General features: G+C 44.4%; 1 protein-coding gene across 3 annotated transcripts in view; it reads right to left on the bottom strand.

Moving 5' to 3' along the window:
- The window catches only part of LIN9 (lin-9 DREAM MuvB core complex component), a 63,067-nt gene extending 47,011 nt beyond the window's left edge, over window positions 1–16,056 (bottom strand). For 2 of the 3 annotated variants that reach the window (XM_028111458.1, XM_028111459.1), the window contains exons 1-4: window positions 15,978–16,056; window positions 9,137–9,169; window positions 6,959–7,053; window positions 5,588–5,692 (exon numbers count right to left, since the gene is read on the bottom strand). In XM_028111458.1, the coding sequence (XP_027967259.1) occupies window positions 5,588–5,692; window positions 6,959–7,053; window positions 9,137–9,169; window positions 15,978–16,056 (312 nt within the window). Of the gene's footprint in view, window positions 1–5,587; window positions 5,693–6,958; window positions 7,054–9,136; window positions 9,170–10,261; window positions 10,358–15,977 lie in introns of all 3 variants that reach the window. The other variant, XM_028111460.1, reaches the window with a different exon arrangement.
- Window positions 16,057–23,810: the final 7,754 nt, after the last annotated feature.

Below are 23,810 nucleotides of genomic sequence, written 5' to 3'. Positions count from 1 at the left end.
TTGAATAAGTGGAACTAAAACCAGTTCTTGGACAGAGAGTCTCAATGCAACAAACATGTCACATAGCATAAATTAATTCATAATATTAGTGCAATGCCAAGAAAAATCCCAACAGGATTTTTTTCCTAGTCAAGTTGATTCTAAAGTACCTACGGAAAAATAAATATGCAAGAATACTTAGGAAAACCTAAAAAAAGGATATGTAATGTCTTAGCAGACATTAAAACATTGTATAAAGCCATGTTACAACAATTTGACACTAGCACACACAGAGACACATTAGACATGGATAGACACAAAGTCTAGAAATAACCCCAAATATACGCAGGAATTTAGCTTGTGATACAGGCAGCATTTTAAAGATTTTTATTTTTATTTGTCAGAGAGAGAGAGCGCGCACAAGCAGGGGGAGCAGCAGAGGGAGAGTGAGAAGCAGGCTCCTCACGGAGCAGGGAGCCCAATGTGGGGCTCGATCCCAGGACCCCAGGATCACGACCTGAGCCGAAGGCAGACGCTTAACGACTGAGCCCCCAAGGCACCCCTACAGGCAGCATTTTAAATCAATGTATAAAAGATGAATTACTCACTCAATGTTATCAGGAAAACTAAGTAGTCTTCTGGGGTGGGGGGGAACACAAGGTTGCCCTCCTTATTTTAATATTGGGTATTTTCATAAAAAAATAAAAAGTTAATTTTTGCCTCTACCAATTCTCCACATCTACCTCCCTCATTAACTGGTAACTACTGGAATTAGTTTGATTAGTCTTTTAGATCTTTATAGACCTTTCTTAAAATTTTATATGTGTATTCATAGAAATCATCATTCTGTAATTCAGTTTTCATTTAAAAGTCTGGTTTTGAGATTTGGCCATGCTGATTGATTCAGATCGATGACAGATAGACTGCAATATTTTGTTTCTTTATACTGTTATATATTATTCAGCCTTACTGTACTGTAGTTTATACATTCTTCTACCTATGGGCATTTAAGTGGTGTCTAAGTTTTTACTATTACAGACAATTATCCAGAGATACCTCAGTCCTTATTCCAGAATAAATTCAGGATGGATTGAAAATTTAAGTATTAAAAAAAATGAAATAAATTTGAGTGAATTCAAAAAGTATAAATTTTAGACAAGGAAGATCTCTCTGAGTAAGTATAAACCCAAGAATTCATAAAAGGAAAGACAATTTTATCTGACCCTTAATTTCTTTTCAATCCTACATAATAAAAATACAGAAACAAAGTCAAAAGACAAACTACAAACTGAAAAAAATTACAACCAATTTGAGTCAAAGGGCTAATATTCTTAATTATAGAATGTTATAAAATTCTTACAAATGAATAAGAAAATGACCAAGAATCTAACAGAAAATAAGAAAAAAAGACAAACAGTTTACAGGATAGAAATCGTTTTTAAACATACATGAAAAGTACCTCGACGTCACTCATAGATGAAATGCCACCCAGGGGCGCCTGGTGGCTCAGTTGGTTAAGTGGCTGCCTTCGGCTCGGGTCATGATCCTGGGGTCCTGGGATCGAGCCCCACGTCCGGCTCCCTGCTCAGCGGGAAGCCTGCTTCTCCCTCTCCCTCTGCCTGCCACTCTGCCTACTTGTACTCTCTCTCTCTCTCTGTCAAATAAATAAATAAAATCTTTAAAAAAAAAAAAAAAAGAAATGCCACCCAGAACCAGGGTGATGCTATTATCAGATTGGCAACAATCTAGATGTTTGTTTATATACTGAGCTGGCAAGCATTTGGGAAAACAGGCATTATGATGTATTGTTGGTAGAAAATATAGACCAGGGATGCCTGGGTGGCTCAGTTGGTTAGTCATCTGCCTTTGGCTCAGGTGATGATCCCAGGATCCTGGGATCAAGTCCCAAATCGGGCTCCATGCTTAGCAGGGAGCCTGCTTCTCCCTCTGCCTGCCACTTTCCCCGCTTGTGTTCCCTCTCTCTGACAAATAAATAAAATCTTTAAAAAAAAAAAAAAAGGAAGAAAATATAGACCAGCACAATGTCCTTGGAGAATAATTTAAAATGTTTAAATGTGTATATCCTATGACCCAGCAATTCCACACTTCAGGCATCTGTCCCAGAAAAACACTTGCACATTTATACAGATGTGCTTGGGGTGTTCAGTACAGCATTGTCTGTAATAGGGAGAACCTAGACGCCACTTAGATGCCCACAAGTAGAAGAATGTATAAACTAAGGTACTGTAAGGCTGAATAATATATAACAGTAAAAAGAAACAAAATATTGCAGTCTATCTGTCATCGATCTGAATCAATCAGCATGGCCAAATCTCAAAACCAGACTTTTAAATGAAAACTGAATTACATATAAAATTTTAAGAAAGGTCTATAAAGATCTAAAAGGCTAATCAAACTAATTCCAGTAGTTACCAGTTAATGAGGGAGGTAGATGTGGAGAACTGGTAGAGGTAAAAACTAACTTTTTATTTTTTTATTAAAAGCCTTTAGCTTTGGAAAAATTTTGAATTTATAGTAAAGTTGCAAAGATAGTACTGAGTTCCCGTATGCCCTTCACCCAGTTTTCCCTAATACGAACATCTTACAAAACCATGGTTTGTCAAAACTAAGAAACTAACAGTTACAATACTATCAACTAAATTACAGACTTTATGTGGATTTCTTCAGTTTTTCCATTAACGTGCTTTTTCTGTCCCAGAATCCAATTCAGGATAGCACACGCTACTTTAAAAAATTAACTTTTTAATGTAAAAAAAAAATGTGTGTTGGGAGTTGTGTAGCATAAATAACAACCAAATTATTGTAAAATATCATTATCAGAAAAAAGTGCTATTTTTCTTTCTATTGAGTTACTGACCCAGATTTTATTTAAATAGGGTATTAGTGGCTCATTGGCTATATAACTGTGTTAAAGATCCCCTTCTATGAATATATAGTAGTATCTTCCAAAGTTTAAATGTAAATATCCTTGTGGTAGCAATCACACTTTAGGGGTTTCTTCAACAGACGGAAAACAGAGAGTCACTGGTACAGGGTTTCTTTTGGGGTGATGAAGATGTCCTAACATTGGGTGCACAAGTCTGTACATATATTAAAACCACTGAGGTATGCTTTAAATAGTTGAATCGTATGGCATGTGAATCATATCTCAATCAAGCTGTTAGGGGACGCCTGGTTGGCTCAATCGGTTGGGTGTCTCTTGCTTTCGGCTGGGGTCATGATCTCGGGGCTGTGAGATGGAGGCCCTGCAGCAGGCTCCGTGCTCAGCGGGGTATCTGCTTCCCCTCTCCCTCTGCCTCTCCCTGCCCCCCACATGCTCTATAATAAATCAATCAATCTTAAAAAACAAATAAATAAAAATAAAGCTGTTAGGACAACAGAAAAAAAGAGGCCCCGGAGACAGGCTGCAGGTCATTTGTGTGTCAGCCTTCACTTCCGAGCTTTGGGATCGGGAGCAGGATACTTCCCTGTGTCTGTTTCTTCAGCTGAAAAACGGGAAATAGGAGCATAGCCTAGGTCATCAGGGTTGCTGAAGACCAAATCAAAGCCATGTATACACAGTGCTTAAAACAGAATCTGGCACACACTAAGTACTCAGTAAAAGTTGGTTTTTACAATTAGTCAGCTCCGGACAGGGCTCCTTAAAGAAACCCACAGAATCCAACAGATTGAGACTAGAAGGGGAACAGAACAAGCCATGTCGCATAAATGAAGATGGAAAGAAACAGGTATATTAAAAGAAGAAAAGAGAAAACTCATAGGATATAAAAACTTTTCACATATTTGAAGGAGTCTCGTATCATGTTTGTCTTATTTATATCTGCTCCATATGGCTCAGAAGTAGAAAGCACTTTGTAAACTAGCTCTAGAAGGAACGATGTGCCTGGGGGAAGGAGGGTGGACAGAGATGGGGCAGGATGGTTTCACAGTCATAGAGACCAGTTTTCTGTAGGTTTGAAAATTTTCCTAATAAATAGTTGGACAGGAGGGGCTGTTGGGCAGCTCAATCAGTTAAGAGTCTGCCTTCAGGGGCGCCTGGGTGGCTCAGGTGGTTGGGCGTTTGCCTTCGGCTCGGGTCATGATCCCAGGGTCCTGGGATCGAGTCCCGCATCGGGCTCCCTGCTCCTTGGGAGCCTGCTTCTCCCTCTGCTCTCTCTCTCTCTCTCTCTCTCTCTCTCTCTCTCTCTCTCTCTCTCTCTCTCCCCCCCGTCTCTCATGAATAAATAAATAAAATCTTTAACAAAAAAAAAAGAGTCTGCCTTCAGCTCAGGTCATGATGATCGAGCCCCGCATTGAGCTCCCTGCTCAGCGGGGATTCTGCTTCTCCCTCTGCCTGCCGCTCCCCCTGCTTGCGTGCTCTCTCTCTCTCTGACAAATAAATAAATTCCTACTACTGGGTATTTACCCAAAGAAAACAAAAACACTAATTCAAAAAGACAGATTGCTATGTTTACTGCAACATTATTTACAACAGACAAGATATGGAAGCAGCCCAAGTGTCCATCCATAGATGAATGGATAAAGAACATGTGGTGTATATATACAATGGAATATTATTCAGCCATAAAAATGAATGAAATCTTGCCATTTGCAACAACATTGGTAATGCCACAGAATATAATGCTAAATGAAATTAGTCAGAAAAATACCATATGATTTCACTCATACATGGATTTTAAGAAAGAAAAAAACTAGACCAAAAAAACCCAGACTCTTGAACACAGAGGTGTTCGCCAGAGGGAAGGTGGGTGGGGGAATAGGTGAGAGAGGTGAAAGCAATTAAGAGTACACTTATCATGGGGCACCTGGGTGGCAGAGTAAGTTAAGAGTCCAACTCTTGGTTTCAGCTCAGGTCATGATCTCAGGGTTGTGAGATCGAGCCCCCGTGTCGGACTCCATGCTGAGCTCACAGTCTGCTTGAGATTCTCCCTCTCCCTCTGTCCCTACCCACCCTGCTCTCTCTCTCTCTCAAATGAATACATAAATCTTAAAAAAAAAAAAAAACAGTGCACTTATCATGATGAGCACTGAGAATTGTTCAATCATTGTACCATGCACCTGAAAATAACATAACCCTGTCTGTTAATTACACTTCAATTTAAAAAAAAGTTAAAAAACTAATGAGAGGAAATCAAATAAATTAATCTTTTACTGAAAAACAAATGCCAAAAATGAAAAAGAAGGTATGACTTCATGCTATATAGTTAGTTTCTTCCTTTGGGTAAGAAGTCTTCAACACACTTTCCTCAGTGATAAAGTAAAATGTTCCCCCCCCACCTCTCATTTCTATGCAAAACTCCAAACTGATTCCCTATTGCCAAATCCATCTGCTTAAAGTCCACTCTCCTCTCCGCGCTTAAAAGTGTGCATTTTTAAGACTGAGGACCGGCTTTCTACTCCCGGAAAAAGTCCATCAATAAAATAATGGCCTTTCTAGGTAACTAATATAGGAGCTGAGCTGGAGCACTGACTTAAGAAAAAGAACTTGTTACTCAAAATGTAACAGAAGAATAAAAAATAAACCTTATTACGCTGAGCAATTTTTCACTTCCTTTCACATGGAACAAAACGCTGGTGACACACATACCTGTGGGACCATTGCAACTCTCTGGTTTCTTTTGGGTGACCTTGTATTTATCTGTCTGTCATCTTCATCAGAAAAGAGTCGACTTCGTTTTGAATTTCTGAAAGGCTATGGTAGAAATTTGTTTAGTTAATAAAAAGACTGAACAGTTCCCATTTTTATTCCAAAATACAATTCTATACTTGGGAGACACAGCTAATGCTGGACTCTCAGCAGCCTGGAAGGATAAGGATGGGTAATACAAAGTACACCAAGCTTCGAATACAAAGAACCTTAGATTTACAAAGTAGTACATATTTATGCAATTTGTTTACAATCAAAACATCTAGCTGATGACTAAATGAAACACCTAGCTGACGATTAAAACTGGAACCCAAGTATCCTTAGCATCCCTGAATGGTGACGAGAGGAAAACAAGTTCTGGAAATTCCAGTTCTCATTATGTTAGTGCTTGGATTAATAGTACTTGGGTGTATCACATGCTGTGTTGGCCACATGGGGCTGCGCTGGACAAAGTTACTAGATCACTCGAGAGAGTCAATCTCAATGTATAATAATGCACTAGATGCACTGTCAAAAATTGTTAACTGAATTTCCATCTGTGAATAAAAGTACAAGACACCTGTCACAGGTATTTGGTAAGTGACTGTAGCCTAAACTAGGCTGCAGAACCAGAACTAACTTTTGTTGAAGTACCCAAAGGACATTGTTCACTAAAGGGTCTGTAATAGGAACAATTTACAGTCCACCCTAGGTTTAGAGGCCTCATTCAGGCAGAAGAACAAAAGAAATAATATCCCAATCATACCAACATCCTGTTTCAAATCCTTCTCCACCACTGCAGACAGACTTGCATGCCCAGTTGGAAGGGAGAGGTAGGTACAGAGGGCTAACAACATATGGGCAACATCCAACCGGGTCAAGGCTAGAGGTACTGACCCTTGAAATTAAACCAACCAAGAGTCTTAATACTCCACAGCCCTGAAAGAAGTCCCTTCTCCCCTACACGTACTTACCCTTGACCTATACAAGATTTTATTATCTTACCACTTATTTATACATTTTTTGCAGGGACCAGAACCATATGAAATTTTTTATATTCTAAATAAAGGATGATTTAGGGTTGTTAGAGTTTTTTTTTAATCCTGTCTAAAGAAACCACAATTACTTAACAAATGCTTACTGGTGACCAGATTATCAAAGGCTCCAGACTAAGTATGATCGTATACTACACTCAATGACACTTTAAAGACTCAAATGCTTGGAGTCGGGAAGAACCTTAGGAGACTCTTACTGTCCTGTAAGAGCTGCGCACATGACAATCATACAATTTAGCTATCATATTCTAAAGAGTAAGAAAAACTAATTCCTTACCATCTCCACAGCGGAGCCCGTATTCCTGCCTTTCCAAACAGGTGTTTTTTGTAAAGAGCTGTATTTTTCATTCCATGTGTTAGATAAGCTTCCCTCTGTAATAAGTAATTATTACTAGTAAGATTTAAGTTTAGTTCAAAGGATTTTATACAATGAGCATTGTCTTTTTATTAATAGCAATATATCTGAAATATTTACCAATATGGAAAAAATATACTGGCCACAGTAATTTTGGTTTATTACAAATGAAAAATCTCTTCTGTATTTTTTTTGTCAAACTCTACATAATTTGACAAGGCACTGCATCGTGAAAGTATTAAATTCTCATATTAAAATATGTGTGGTTTCTTTGTGTTTTTAGTAATTCCTTTATTCTAATTTGCTAAGGAGCTTAAGTACAATCTGATTGAAACAGTGCAGTGGAAAAATGGAAAAAGCTTCTAACCTTGAATTTAGAGTATATTTCTAAATGTTTCCTGCATCAATAAGTGAAGCTGTGGATATACAAAAATAAAATGTGTGGGTGTTTCTGTTTTCCTTGATTCAAAGAAATGTCTTCAGAGTTATATGCAACCAGAAAAAATCCAATCAAGTAATTGATTAGACGTATTATAAAAATACAGAACGGTGAGTTTAACTTTTATAAAAAGGGTATGTTTATGTAGAGAAAGACACAGAAACCTGGGATGAATACACACAAGATAGTTATTTTCATTTCTTCTAGCTGCTCATCAGCATTTCCTAATTTTTTTCTGTAAGAAATGTATCACTTGTATAAGTCTTTTTTTAAAAAAAAGAATTTTTATATTGGGAGGAAAAGAATAATGGAATACGTTTTCAGATGTACATTTTAAGTACAAAAGGAAAGAGGTGGACCAGGGTTGATCCTGCTAGGCAAATAAATTACGGTAGTCCTGGAAGGTTAAGTTTTCTCAAGCCAGGACTTGATTTGGTAAATCACCAATCCAAATCACCAATCCAAAGCACAATACAGTAGCTTTAAAAAAACTAAAAGTACTAGTGACCTTTTGAGCATAGCTTGGTTCCAGACTTACTTACTTAGTAGAACCCTGCTCAAGCAAAAAATCAAAACAAACTACAGTAAGAGGCTTGTTCTAATGTACTTGCAGAAAGAAAGCAAGATCAAGGAATATGTATAACCCTGTTCTTAGGAAAAGTACTGTCATTCTTTCATATCAAGAGACTTGCATTATTACTTAGAAAGCAGAATTCCTAAAAATATAAACTTTTTTTTTTTTTTTAAGTAGGCTCCACACCCAGCATTGAAGCCCAATGAGGGGCTCGAATTCAGGACCCTGAGGTTAAGACCTGAGCTGAGGTCAAGAGCCAGCCCCTTAACTGACTGAGCCACCCCAGGTGCCCCGCTAAAAATATAAACTCTTAAGCAAAAATACCGCTGAGCACAGCTGTTCAATAAATGCTTTCACTCTAGTAAGATGTCTGCAATGTTAGTTAAAAAGTTCCTGGAGGGGGACACCTGGGTGGCTCAGTCGGTGAAACATGTGCCTTCGGCTCAGGTCATGATCCCAGGGCCCTGGGATCAAGTCCCACATCAGGGTCCTTGCTCAGCGGGGAGCTTGCTTCTCCCTCTGCCTGCTCTGCCTGCCGCTCTCCCCACTGGTGCTCTCTCTCTCTCTCTCTCTCTCTGACAGATAAATAAAATCTTTAAAAAAAAATCAAAAAGTTCCTGGGGTTTGGGGCACCTGGCTGGCTCACAGGGAGCGTGTGACTCTTGATCTCAGGGTGGTGAGTTCAAGCCCCACATTCAGTGTGGAGATTACTTAAAATCTTAAAAAAAAAACAAAAAACAAAAAGTTCTTGGGGCACCTGGCTGGCTCAGTTGGTGGAGCGTGCGACTCTTGATCTCCAGGTGATGAGTTCAAGCCCCACACTGGGCAAAGAGCTTACTTAAAAAATTGAAAAAAGAAAAAAGTTCTGTCATCAGTAATTCTCAGGGAAAAATTTTCTTAATAATTTCAACAACCAAGGACCAATTCTCCTAAAACAGCCCATGAATTTAAAATTATCATCAGTGAAAACCAATACTTAAAAGCTATACTGAATCCTAACTTAGACAGAAAAGACTATACCCAGATCAATTTAATGAACTAAATTTCTAGCTTATGCCATATCTACAGAATCATGCTATGGTCTTACCTTTTAAACTGACAAGGGCTTTTGCTGAAGAGCCTGCAATTAAAACAAATCAATATTATTTCATAATCAATGTGAGAGAAAAAGAACTTGGCTACCAGGTGAGAGTGACCCGTCTGGTTTTAGTGGTGCTGAGGCTGAAGTGACGGTGGGACGTGCCATCAGAGGTAAACAGAGGGCCGTTCAAGCTATCGGCCAGAGGTCCCATAAGGTAAGGAAGAGCTGGAGAGAGATATCTGGGAGTCCTGTTGAAGCGAGAACCAGAGGCCTCTCCAAGAGAGGGAAGGGGGAGAGCAGGTGCAGAGAGATTTGGGATCCACATCCAGAAGTATTCGGGTGCTGGAGAAGGAGGAGAGACAGGGACTGATGTTTACTGAAGCAAAGGTCGGAAGCAGTAATAGAGCAGAGAGAAGAGAAAGTGAAAATCATCCAGGGGCGCTGTGGGTATCAGGCAACAAAGTGCCTAGGAAAGTCTAGAATGCAGATGTGTGCAACCCTTCAAGACACAAGCTGGAAAAGGGAGTTCAGAAGAGTCAGAGGGGCTAGCATACCGATGGAGGGGTTCACTGCCTAAAACAAGACTCAGTGTATATTAGAATAACTAGGAAGCACCTCACGCATGCAGAAGCTGTGTTATTAATAAAGGTCCTCGGGGGTTCCATTGCAGGTAACCCTCAGGCCCACTCTGAAGACACACTGGGCTACAGGCCCTGGTGTGAATAAAGGATGGGATCTAGGGGTGAGGGGAAGCAGGAGAAAATACAGGAAAATACATTTTTATGAGACAGGGAGAGCACTAAATTGAAAATCTCAGAATTGAAGATGTATATTGCAAAGAAGTCCAAGTCATTTGAAAAATAATAAAGGATGCTCTCTCTCACTTACATGTGGCATCTTAAAACAAAAACCCAAAACCTGAACTCCTAGATACAGAGAATGGACAGGTGGTTGTGAGAGGTGGGGGTTGGGGGCATGGACAAAATGGGTAAAAGCAGTCAAAATGTACAAACTTTCAGTTACAAGATAAATAAATCCCGGAGATGTGCCACAGAGCACAGAGCCCACAGTTAACAATGCTGTATTGTCTACATGAAAGGTGCTAAGAAAGGAGATCTTAAAAGTGCTCACCATAGGAAAAAAAATTGTAACCATGTGTGGTGATGGGTGTTAACTAACCCAGGTGAGGCAATCATTTCACACACATCAAATCATTATGCTGCACACCTAAAACGAATACAATGTTAAATGTCAATTATAGCTCAACAACAACAAAAATTAACAGAAAAAAATCCTTTCTACACTCCAAAATAGAAATTATTCACAGAATTCTACCTGAGTGAAATCTCCCTCTTTAACTTAGAAAAAAAAAAAAACAGTTTAGAACACGTTTTTCTTTTATTATAGTCAAATTATTTACATATCATCCCTCATTTTTAAAATTTGCTTTATTTTAGGGGCACCTGGGTGGCTCAGTCGTTAAGCGTCTGCCTTTGGCTCAGGTCATGTCCCAGCGTCCTGGGATCAAGCCCCAACTCAGGCTCCCTGCTCCTCGGGAAGCCTGCTTCTCCCTCTCCCACTCCCCCTGCTTGTGTTCCCTCTCTTGCTGTGTCTCTGTCAAATAAATAAATAAAATCTTTAAAATAAATTAATTAAGAAAGTAATTTGGTTTATTTTGGAACCAGCTAGTTCTCATCTCAGTTACTGTGACATCCATTTATGTTTGACAGAATATAATCTAAGATCAGGCAGTAGTTGTTTTCTGAAAGGCTGGTCATTTACCTGCACTGAGAAAAGACAAATTTTTAAATGGCAAGTTCAAAATGTGTGCAAATAACTCTAAGGAGCCAATCCATTATGGTATTTCATAAAAACACAAATATACATAAATAAAGGATGATTCCAGGGGATAAAGCAAGAAAGAAGAATACGAACCAGGTAAAAAATCAGAGAAGACAGATTAATTCTCCTTGGTGTTCAACTGAAGCAGCCATGATTTACAACTCCTATAAATGGACAACAGACTTTAAAGGAGAAACAACGAGAATGTACTGCGGCTCTGGCTATGAAATATTTTTATGCCACTCCGATCCCTAAACTTCAGCTGACTTTTCCTCTGCAGGGCAGGACGAGACGCTTACAGAACAGACAAGCCATCAACACCAAAGCCACCCTTGCTCTCACTCTACTCTTGCATAGATGTGGAGACTGGGTAACAGGACATCTGACCGGCCTCCAAATGGCACAGTGGTTTAATGACCAGTGGAAGTAGAACTGTGGGGGTGAAGTGGGGGAGAGAGGCCATAAAGTCTAGCTAAAAGGCCTCACATGGAACACAACTGGGAAGCGGCTAGTGGACAGGGCACATGGCCACGTAGTTACCAGAGAAATACGGCTCACTTTAGAAAAAGTGGTAGCATCCACTCATCCACTGAATATGTGGAGTGCCGACTGCACCCCCCAGTCCCTGCTGTAGGCCCGCGGGGGGGGGGGGACAAGAACATGCAAAAGAGCCAAAGTCCCCACGCCCATGGAGTTTACATTCTAGGGAAGGGAGACAAATGCGCACATCGAGTGATTATGGGGTGGGGTGGGGGTGGGGGTGGGGGGGTGGTAAAGCAGTATAACAGGAACGTGGGCCGGGGTTGGGACAGGGAAGACTATTTTTCTAAGAGGTGCTCATGAGTAGCTTCTCTGAGGGTGATATTTGAGCAGAGATCTGAAGGAAGAGGTGTGAGCCGCAAGGATGTCCATTCCTGCTCCATGAAGGCCAGACTCTGTCCTGGGGATTCTGACCCACCACTTTTAACCCTTTCTCTGAGAGGCTGTATAGCATAGTGGTCAAAAGCACACATGGAGACTAGCTGCGTTTGAATCCCAGTTCGGCCACTTTTTGCTGGGTTACTTAAGAAATTTACTTTACTTCCCTGTGCTGCTGATTCTTATCTGTAAAATGGGGATTAGACAAGTTACCATATGTTAAAGTGCTTCGAGAACAATGCACATAGCACACGGCTAATTTTTAGATCATGCTTATTGCTACCATTACTTTGATCAATCAACAACAAAGGCTCCACTGAACGCCTGCTACTGCACTATTCTCGGGGCTGGGATTACCTGAAGGCCAAGAGAGAGCAGAAGGCCTCTGCTCTCTGCGAGTTTACACTCCAGTGGGAGGAGACACACAAGAAACAAGTACATGAAATGACAATGATGCGTGGCAGTTGTCATAAAGGAAACAAACGAGGGGATCTCAGTCGGGGGAGTGGTTATTTTACACAGGGCAGTGAGGGAAGGCTTCTCTAAGGAGGTAACATCTAAAAAGGAGTAGTCTTGAGGGAGCAGGTCAAAGCAACGAGTCTGGGCAGAATTAACAGGTAAAAACAAAAAAAAAACAAAAAAAAACCCCTGAGATAGAACGGCTGGAACATTCAAGGAACAGGGAGAAAGGGCACGGTGCTTAGGGAGTAGCTAGCAAACGAAGAGGGCCATGGAAAAGGGTCAGAGAAGCGAGCCAGGTGTTATGCATGGAACAAGAAATGCAAGCATGAAGCAAAACAGAAATGGTACCTTCTCCAGGAGGCTTCTAGCCAATCACGTGAACAGATGTAAAGCTGCAACTGAGACAGGTGCCACCAAGGAGCTCCATGGTGGTAGGAAAAGATTTAATAAGAAGATGTAATCTTTGTCATGGACAGAAACTAACTTTCTAAAGAAGCTTAAAATGGGATCTGAAGGGTAAGTAGCTATCAACTGCAAGCAAGGGGAAGCAAGCGCAGTCCAGACAATGAGAGCAGTGTGTGCAAAAAAAAAAAAGAAAAAGAAAAGAAAAAGAAAGAAGAAAGCCTGGGGAGTACAGGGAATGAAAAAGGCCAAATTTAGCCCAAAGGGACAGGATGAGAGGAAGAGTGGTACAAACTGAAGCCGGAGAGGTGGAGTGCGGCCAGAGTCCAAAGGCTCTTATGCCTACTAAACTGTTCCAAGCAGCAGGATGACATGTACACATTCTGGAAGGACGGCTCAGGCCGCATGTAGGCTGGAGGGTGGGGGCAGGCCATGGGTTAATGGTGACTGGTGCACAGGAGCGTCACCCTGGCTGGGGCAGGAGATGGTGAGAAGTAGGCAGATCGAGACATGGAGAAGGTAAAAGTTACAAGATGTAGTAAAGGCTTCAATATGGGACATGGAAGACAGGGAAGGGCCAAAGCTAGCCTTCAGGTTTCAGTGAACGCACAGTGGAGCCGTTCATTAAGACAGGAACCCCTGGATTATGACGTAGGTCTTGAACCCGTGAAGTCCGAGGGGCCACTGAGGCATCTAAGAGGAGATGTGAAACAGGCAAGGGATACTGAGTCTGCGAGCTCAGAGGAAAGGCCTGGGCAGAAGAGAGCCTCCGATTCCTCATACACACAGTCCAGCTCCTAAGAGTACTTAGTCGACTGAAATGAGCACTCAGTGAGCAAATGCGTATCATACGCTTTGCACAGCATCTGGTTCACAGTAAGTACTCAGATGGTAACTTTTATCACTGATAATGTTATACCGGCTATTGGCTAATTCACAAGCCAGCCCCTTTGACTAAAATTGGCAGAGGAACATACAGCTATTTCCAGTATCAAACTGAAATCACTTTTCCTTTCCAAGACTCTGCTCTAGGTTCATAAGGAATGCCTCTTATCCTACCTTCGATTCCATATAAATCAAATTTTTACATATACCCGATATGTAGCTCTATGTGACCAACGAAGTAAGGCAATTCCTGCTTTCAACAAGTTGTGGTCTAGCTAAATAAGACCTACACCACACAAACACAGGTGTACGCCCATATACACCCCAATGGACCAGAGGTGTCACAAAGTAATATAAATGGGGCGCCTGGGTGGCTCAGTCGTTAAGTGTCTGCCTTCAGCTCAGGTCATGATCCCAGGGTCCTGGGATCGAGCCCCGCATCGGGCTCCCTGCTCCGCGGGAAGCCTGCTTCTCCCTCTCCCTCTCCCCCTGCTTCTGTTCCCTCTCTGGCTGTGTCTCTGTCAAATAAATAAATAAAATCTTAAAAAATTAAAAAAAAAACAACAAAGTAATATAAATGTCAGTTATATAGTTTGAGAGTGTAGCTGGAATTTGAACCCTACTGTGAGTCCCAAGTCTCTACAAAGAACCATAGTAAGTCCTCAATAAATGTTTAACAATGACAAGCAAATATTCCAAATGACAGTTAAAAGAAAGCCACTTAAAACGTCTGTCATCTCAACAGAATGACCACAGTAATCAAAATAACAGGTCTAGTGGGTGTGACTTCTAAGCTGTGATAAAACATCTTTATTCTAAAGATAGCACAGATTTTCAGATGACAAGCATGTTGTGTTTAGTAGGCCCCCCCTTATTTGGGGGCTTCTGAAATCACAACTGTGTTGGCCAAACAAGAAACAACAAAACTCATGGATGGTCCAAGGATGTGCCCAGTCCAATGAGACCTCGTAAATTTCAACTAATGAAAATACAATTTAAAATTCTGTTCCTCAGTCACTCTAGCCACATCTGGAGAGTTCTGCAGCCCTCGTGGGTGCCTCGTGGCTACCCTCCTGGACATTACAAAATCCATCAGTATTTCCATCAACCAGAAAATTCTACCGGAGCCTGCTCTGCTCTGGTCTAGAACAAATTTAAAACACAAACTCTCTTCGCCAGTTTGGTAAGTTGAACTTTTCACTTTGTAACACATTAAGGATACATGACCCCACAAAGAAAACAGAGTTGGCTGTATGTAGCTCTCATTTTAAGAGTGTCTATTTGCCTCCAGCTTGCCCAGTTGGATTCAGCTGTGATCGAGACTTTTGTTTTTATTACGCTAAGACTCTCACAAACGATAGGCACACATAAACCTAGAATAGTGAGTGTGGATCAGGACCCTTCTGTAATTAACTCAAATACCTGCCTTCTTCCATACTTCGTACAACACTGTAAATTACAAAATTCCGCCCTGTCGTGCTTAAACTACGGAATTGGTGCTTGCACTTACTAAACACGGGTGAGTGTGCAGGTCAGAGGCGGCAGGGTGAGCAAACCCCGTCAAGGCAGGCGATCGCAGGGGTGGGTGTCAGGCAGGGCACCGTGTGTGCATGCTGCGATGCTCTCAGCCATGCAGAAAGGTACCCCCATGATTCTGAAGGCACCAACGCGCACCAGGAAGTCTGCGGGCTGGGGGCTACCTGTACACTGGGGCGCCCGGCCTGGATCCCCCCCGGAAAGGTCCACGGCCACCTGTGGTCCCAGGAGAAGGGGCCAGCCCTTTGACACGGAAACACTTCCAGGGGTGGACACAGCGGAGGGGGGGTTGGGGGGGGAGGACAGCGGGGATCCCGAGCGCCTGCAGAGGCAGGAGCCGCGACAGGACGCGACGCCGGGCCCGGGCAGCCCCTCCCCGGCCCCCGCCCCGCGCGGCCCCGGCCGGGCGGGTTACATAACCCCGCCGGGCGTCCCTCGGCGCCGGGCGAGCGGGGCAGGCGGCGCGGACGGCCCCCGCGGTCCCGGGGCCGCTCCTCCCCCACCCGGCCGGGGGCCCGAGTCGGGCCGGGACAGCGGCCCCCGCCTCCGCCGGGCGCGCGCCGGGCCCCCGGGCTTTCGGTTTCCGGCCCCGGCGCTCACACCACCCCAGAAACCAGCACACAGACACCATAACAAAGGCGGCGACGCGGCGGCAACCCCGGAGTGGGAGCACCGGGGGAGCGCGGCGGGGCTGGCAGCCGGCCCGCTCGCCCGGCGGAGGGCACGGCTGCCCGTCCCGGCCGGCGCAGCCCGGGGGCGGCCGGCCGGCCGCAGGCGGGGGGCGCTTTGAGGTGCTACTCACTCTCGTCAGGCAACTGGTCGAGCTCCGCCATCTTGAACGAGCCGCGCCGCTTTTTCAAAGGCTGCCCGCCGCGGTGCATTGTGGGGCGGAGACTGTCTTTGCGAGGGAGGTTCGAATGCGGAGCTCGCTGCCCGCGGCGCGGCGCCGCTCCCGTCGCTGCCGGCTGAGGCGGGCCGGCTCCGCCCGCGGCCGCCGGGGAGGGGTGCGGCCGAGCGGGCCTGGCGCCGCGCCCCCGGCCGCCGGCCCCCGGCCCCCCGCCCCGGCCGGTCGCGGGCCGGAGCGAGGCGGAGGAGGCCGCGCCGCCAGGCCCGGCGCCGGAGCGCGCGGGGAGCGGCCGAGGCCCGCCCGGCCGTCCGGGGCTCGCCGCCGGCGCTGCGGCTGCGGCGGGGGGAACGCGGGGGACGGGGAGGCGCGGCGGGCAGGCGGCACCTGTGGGCCCGGCCAGCCCTTCCCCGGCGTGCCGGCGGGGAGCCTGCGGGACGGCCCTGGCCGGGTCACCGACTTGGGCATGTCGGCCGGCCGCCGGGCAGCTGCTCTGCTCGCCGCAGGACCTCGTAGCGGGCGGGGAGGGCACTGCCGGCCCGGCGACCGGAGTCAGCGGCGTGGCGGCGGGTCCCCTGCCCCAGGTGTTCCGGGAACAGCGACGACAGCTCGTCCCGCCGCGGGAGAGATGGCCCTGTCCCGTGATAAAGCCGCCGTGGCTTGTCAGCAGTTCATGTAACAGATGTTAGCGAGCCCCGAGACTTCCCGTCCGGGAATTTAGGGGGTCGGGGGGAGAGTGAGGCGAGGACAGGACAACACAGGTGAATGCCAGGGACTGGGAGCGCGGACGGGGCAGGCAGCCGAGGCCGGGCTCAGCACTGGGACTTGCTGAGCGCGATGCAGAAGCAGGGTTCTGGATAACAGGGTGGCCCGCTTGCATCTGTGCTCTAGAACAAAAATGTGGGCAGTGGATTGCGGTGCCACGGGCCCTGGAAACACGTATGGTTGGTGGGGGGGAAGCTCCTCGGGGCGCGCAGGCCAAAGAAGGGAGAGACGTCTGCACCTGCCCTGCGAGACGTTCAAAGGGCGCGCTCTGCGGCCCTAAGGCCTGGTTGCGGTTCTGGCTGCCATTGTATAATCTATAATGCAGGTTGGTTTCTCCTTTTTTTTTTTTTTTAAGGTTTATTTATTTTAGAGAGCACTAGCAGGAGGGGCAGAGGGAGAAAGAATCTCAAGCCGACTCTGCGCTGAGCGAGAAGCCCAATGTGGGGCGGGTTTGGGGGCTCGATGTCACCACCAGGAGATCACTGCCTGATCAGAAAAGGAGAGAGAGTCGGGGTGCTTAACTTGGCCACCCAAGGCCCCTCGCAGGTTTGTTTCTTAAATCTCTGTGCCTCACATTCTCACGTGGAAAGTGCAAATAATCACAGAGAATTTTGAGGATTCGATGAGTTGGTAGATGTACAGGCTTTGTAATAGCTGCTCACACGGGGCGCCTGGGGGGCTCAGTGGTTAAGCGTCTGCCTTCGGCTCAGGTCGTGATCCTGGGGTCCTGGAATGGAGCCCCGCATCGGGCTCCCTGCTCGGCGGGGAGTCTGCTTCTCCCTCTCTCACTCCCCCTGCTTGTGTTCCCTCTATTGCTGTGTCTCTCTGTCTGTCAAATAAATAAAATTTTTTAAAAAATCTTTAAAAAAAATAGTTGCTCACACAATTGGGCTCAAATGTTAGCTATTGCTACCACCACTTTGCAATAGGGGGTCTCCCTGGTGCCACCAGTTTCTCTTTTGGAAACTAGGTGCCACTTGCTGAGGTAGGAAGGGGAACAGTGTGGTGAAAACTTCAATTTTACAAAGTAACCCTTACTTCACTAATTTAACCCTTCCTGTGCCTTCTAGACACATCCTGATCTACCTTCTAAGGAGCCAAAAACAACTCATCCCTGCTGCTGTCAGCAGGTGTGGGTAAGTCATACCAATACGGAGAGGAGTTCCAGAAAATGTCAACTCTGAGAATGGAAGTCAAGTGTGGCAAAGTAGCCCATGGTCAAAGTATCATTAGGCCAAAGCACACCAGCTTTTATCTGAACGCAGTTTTCACACATAACAGCAGGTCTGCTGTTGAAGTAATTTTAGGCTCTTCGGATAATCTGCATTTTATTTTTTGTTGTTTTTTTAAACTTTACTATTTTTTAAAAAAAATTCCAGTATAGTTAGCGCCGTGTAATATTGGTTTCAGGTGTACAATAGAGTGATTCAGCGCTTCCCTAGTCACCCAGTGCTCATCGGCACAGGTGCCCTCCTGCATCTCCATCACCTGTTTCTCCCTTCCTCCCACCAGCCTCCCCTGTGGTGACCATCAGTGTGTTCTCTAGAGTTAAGAATCTGTTTCTTGGTTTGTCTTTTTTTCTTTTTTCCTTTGTTTGTTTTGTTTCTTAAAGTCCACATATGAGTGAAATCATATGGTCTTTGTCTTTGACTGACCTATTTCACTTAGCATAATACGCTCTAGGTCCATCTATGTTGTTACAAATGGCAAGATTTCACTCTTTTTTATGGCTGAATAATAACCCATTGTGTATATATATCACACATGGGAATGGATATATTATGTGGGCCGCTTCCATATCTTGGCCATTGTAGTTGCTGCTGTAAATATTAGGGTGCATGTGTCCCTTTGAATTAGTGTTCTTGTCTTCTTTGGGTAAATACCCAGGAGTGCAATTACTGGATTGCAGGCTAGTTCTATTTTAACTTTTTTTTCCCTCTGTTTTAACTTTTTGAGGAACCTCCATACCGTTTTCCAGAGTGGCTGCACCAGCTTGCATTCCCGCCGACCATGCACGAGGGTTCCCCTTTCTCCACATTCGCTCCAACACCTGTTGTTGATTTTAGCCATTCTGACAGGTGTAGGGTGATATCTCATTATGGTTTTGATTTGCATTTCCCTGATGGTGAATGATGTTGAACATGTTTTCATGTGTCTGTTGACCATCTGTATGTCTTCTTTGGAGAAATGTCTGTTAATGTCTTCTGCCCATTTTAATATGATTATTTGGGTTTGGGGTGCTGAGTTGTGTGAGTTCTTTATATATTTTGGTTACTAGCCCTTTATCAGATATATTATGTGCAAATATCTTCTCCCATTTAGTAGGTTGTCTTTTAGTTTTGTTGGTTGTTTCCTTTGCTGTGCAGAAGCTTTTTAGTTTGATGAAGTCCCAATAGTTTATTTTGCTTTTTTTTATAAAGATTTTACTTATTTATTTGACGCAGAGAGAGAAAGCACAAATAGGCAGAGCGGCAGGCAGAGAGTGAGGGAGAAGCAGGCTCTCACTGAGCAGGGAGCCGGACGTGGGGCTCGATCCCAGGATCCAGGGATCATGATCCAAGCTGAAGGCAGCCGCTTAACCGACTGAGCCACCCAGGCGCCCTAGTTTATTTTGCTTTTATTTCCCTTGCCTCAGGAGACATATCTAGAAAGAAGTTGCTATGGTCCACGTCAGAGACATTCCTCCGTGTGTTCTCTTCTAGGAGTTTTATGGTTTCAGGTCTCACGTTTAGGTCTTGAATCCATTTTGAGTCTATTTTTGTGTCTGGTGTAAGAAAGTGGTCCAGACTCATTCTTCTGCATGTTGCTGCCCAGTTTTCCCAACACCATTTACTGAAGAGACTATCTTTTCCCCATTGGATGTTCTTTTCTGCTTTGTCGAGGATTAGTTGACCAGAGAGTTGTGGGTTCATCTCTGGGTTTTCTGTTCTGTTCCATCGATCCGTGTGTCTGTTTCTGTGCCAGCACCACACTGTCTTGATGATCACAGCTCTGTAATATTACATGAAGTCCGGAATCGTGACGCCTCCAGCTCTGCTTTTCCAAGATTGCTTTCACTCTTCAGGGTCTTTGTGGTTCCAAACAAATTTTAGGATTGTTTCTTCTAGTTCTGTGAAAAATACTCTGGTATTCTGATAGGGATTGCATTAATGTGTGGATTGCTTTGGGTACTAGAGAGATTTTAACAATATTCTTCCAATCCATGAGCATGGAATGTCTTTCCATTGCTTTGTGTCATCTTCAATTTCTTTCATCAGTGTTCTGTAGTTTTCAGAGCACGGGTCTTTCACCTCTTTGGTTAGGTTTATTCCTAGGTGTTTTATTATTTTTGGTGCATTTGTAAATGGGATTGTTTTCTTTCTCTTTATGCTGCTGCTTTGTTAGTGTCCAAAATACAACAGATTTCTGCACATTGATTTTTTATCCTGTGACTTTGCCGAATTTATCAGTTGCAGCGTTTTGGGGTGGAGTCTTTCAGGTTTTCTAATAGAGAGTTGATAAAATGCATTTTAAACAAAAACCTTAAATGTGAGACTTCTCACACTCTGAAGCCTGAAGCTGTCTCCCAGCCCCATAGCGACCACATATTAACTGTGGGAATGCAAACAAGGCACGAAACTATTCTCTTCAGTGAGGTTCTTTATTGGATATTTATGAGAGAGAGTTTAAGTCATTGGCTTACTCGATTCTCCCAACAACCTGGAAACTTGTTCAAAGACAACATCGACCAGGTGAGAGAATCAGGAACCTGGCCCCCTCTCCCTGCCTCAGTTTCTCCCTCTGTGGTATGACAATAACACATCCATCACAGGCCCTTAAATTGTGTATTCCAATTTAAAATGACATATAAGAGGGGCACCTGGGTGGCTCAGTTGGTTAAGCATCTGACTCTTGGTTTCAGCTCAGATTGTGATCTGTGTTGTGAAATCGAGCCCTGTGTCAGGCTTCGTGCTGAGCGTGGAGCCTACTTGAGATTCTCTCTCTCCCTCCCCCTCCCCCCGCCACTCTCTCCTGCTCCCTCTCTCTCAAAAAAAGGGGGGGGAGGGAAATTTTCTGAAATATGCACCCAAACGTGGATGAACTTGGAAGACATTATGCTGAATAAAATAAGCCAGTCACAAAAAGACAAATGTTATAAGGATTTCACTTGTATGAGGTACGTAGAGTGGTCACATTCATGGAGACAGAAAATAGAATAGGGGTTCCATGGGGAGTAAGTGTGTAGAGGGTGCTGAGTCTCAGTTTGGAACGATGGAGCAGTTCTGGAGACGGATGGCGGTCGTGGCTGCAGAACAGTGTGAATGTACATCATGCCACCCAAAACCACCCTTAAAGACGCTTAAAATGGGGGCATCCGGCTGGCTCAGTCCGTGGGATGTGCAACTCATGGCCTTGCGGGTTGTAAGTTCAAGCCCCACATTCAGTATAGGGATGACTTAAAGTCTTTTGTAAAAATGGCTAAAATGGGGGCACCTGGGTGGCTCAGTCGTTAAGCATCGGCTCAGGTCATGATCCCGGGGTCCTGGGATCGAGTCCCATATCAGCCTCCCTGCTCAGCGGGAGGCCTGCTTCTCCCTCTCCCACTCCCCCTGCTGTGTTCCCTCTCTCGCTGGGTCTCTCTCTGTCAAACAAATAAATAAAATCTTAAAAAATAAAAAAGATTTATTTATTTTAGAGAGAGTGAGCGTGAACGGGAGGGGGCAGAGGGAGAGAGAGAATCTCAAGCAGACTCTGCACTGTGTGTGGAGCCCGATGTAGGGCTTGATCTTACAACCCTGACCAAAACCAAGAGTCGGACACCCAACTGACTGAGCCACCCATCGCTTTAAAAAGCGATGTCCAGGGACTCCTGGGTGGTTCAGTCAGTTAAGCGTCTGCCTTCGGCTCAGGTCATGATCTCAGGGTCCTGGGATCGAGCCCCGCATCGGGCTCCCTGCTCAGCGGGGAGCCTGCTTCTCCCTCTCCCTCTGCCTGCCTGTCTGGTTACTTGTGATATCTCCCTCTCTCTCTCTGTCAAATAAATAAATAAAATCTTAAAAAAATAAAAAGCGATGTCCACATAACAGAATATTCTTCAGAAATGAAGTACTAATACATACTACAACAGAGATAACCTTGAAAACATGCTAAGTGAAAGAAGCCAGTCACAAAAGACCACATATTGTATGATTCCATTTATAAGAAATGTCCAGAATAAGCAAATAGAGACAGGAAGTAGACCATCCATTGGCTGGGGTGTGGTAGGTGTATGGGATTGCTAAAGAGTACAAGGTTTCTTTTGGGAGTGATGAAAATGTTCTAAAATTGCCTGACTGCAGTGATGTTTGCACAACTCTACTAAAGCCATTGAATTGTACATTTTATTTATTTATTTATTTATTTATTTATTTTTAAGATTTTATTTATTTATTTGAGAGAGAGATAATGAGAGAGCGCACGAGAGGGAAGAGGGTCAGAGGGAGAAGCAGACTCCCCGCTGAGCAGGGAGCCCGATGTGGAACTCGATCCCGGGACTCCAGGATCATGACCTGAGCCGAAGGCAGTTGCTTAACCAACTGAGCCACCCAGGCGCCCCTATTTATTTATTTTTTAAAGATTTTATTTTATTTATTTGACAGAGGCACAGTGAGAGAGGGAACACAAGCAGGGGCAGAGGGGGAGGGAGAAGCAGGCTCCCCGCGGAGCAGGGAGCCCGATGCGGGGCTCGATCCCAGGACCCTGAGATCATGACCTGAGCCGAAGGCAGACGCTTAACGACTGAGCCCCCCAGGTGCCCCTGAATTGTACATTTTAAATAGGTGACACACATGGTATATGAATTATATCTCAATAAACCTGTTAGAAGAAAAACCGTATTTTCGGACTTTGGGGGTTTTGTCTCAATTGAAAACCTTTGGGTTTGTTTTTTTCTTAAGATTTTATTTTAATTTCTTTCAGAAGAGTAGGATGCAAAATTATCCTTACAGTAGGGTTACAACCAAAACATTTTAGCTGGAAAACAGACCAGAAAGAAATGTGCCAAAATGTTAATAGCAGCTTGCTTTGGTTATTTGGTGATTATTTGGTAATTATTGGTTATCTTTTTCTTTGATTTTAAGCCTTAGGCTACCTGCATGCCCGTGGTAGTGGTTATTTTGCATTTATATGATAGCTTGTAGTTACCATTTACAGAATACCCACAACATATTAGTCACTACGTAACACTACCTGCAGTTTTCTCCCTTAATCTCACAACCTGTTGAGAGAAGCACCGTGATTATCCTTCATTTTACTGACGTTCCAGGAGTTTAGGAAACTTTCCAGGATCTCACAGCCAGTAAGCTGGTGTCCCTCACCCCAGAGTGACAGTGGCGGGTCCAGTCTGTCAACAGAAGGAGGACCAAACTTCACAAAGTCTCTTTCAGCGAAGCTTCTACATGGTGCCCGTTTATTCATGTAAAAATATAAAAACTGCTAACATTGAAAAGAGTGGCACAAGGATTTTATTAATTACTCCCAGCTTTTTCATACAGTTTTGTTTGAATGGAATACTTTGCCTTTTTCGAATTAAAAACAAATAGTCACACATCAAATTCGACTGCCTCGATAGTGTACCTGTCTCTGGATCATAATGATAGGAATTACTTGACCTGTAGCAACTGCCAGGGGTCCGTGATTGAGAATTCATGTCATTGAGCCTCTGCCCATTTTCTCTGCCCGTGTAAATCCTCTGTACATGTTAAGACCGGGCTCCTATGTTCCATGGTCCTTTCCAGAATCACTCTAGCGAGTCTGCCAGTTTCCCTTCCTCTGCATCCCAAAGACACAAGAGCCTCAATCCAACAATCTGCTGCTTGATCATATATTGCCTCTGGTTGGTTCAACCCGTATCTATTTATTTAAGATTTATTTATTTTAGAGGGAGAGAGAATGGGGAGGAGAGAGAGCAGGGGGAAAGAGAATCTCAAGCAGACTCCCCACCCAGCAGGGAGCCCGACCTGGGGCTTGATCTCACGACCCTGAGATCATGACCTGAGCCAAAACCAA

This window comes from Eumetopias jubatus, unplaced genomic scaffold (assembly GCF_037043125.1).
Source record: "Eumetopias jubatus isolate StellerSeaLion01/CBP00866 unplaced genomic scaffold, mEumJub1_p1.0 scaffold_12, whole genome shotgun sequence".
NCBI classification, from domain to species: Eukaryota; Metazoa; Chordata; class Mammalia; order Carnivora; family Otariidae; genus Eumetopias; species Eumetopias jubatus.
This window is presented reverse-complemented; position numbering and strand designations above follow the sequence as displayed.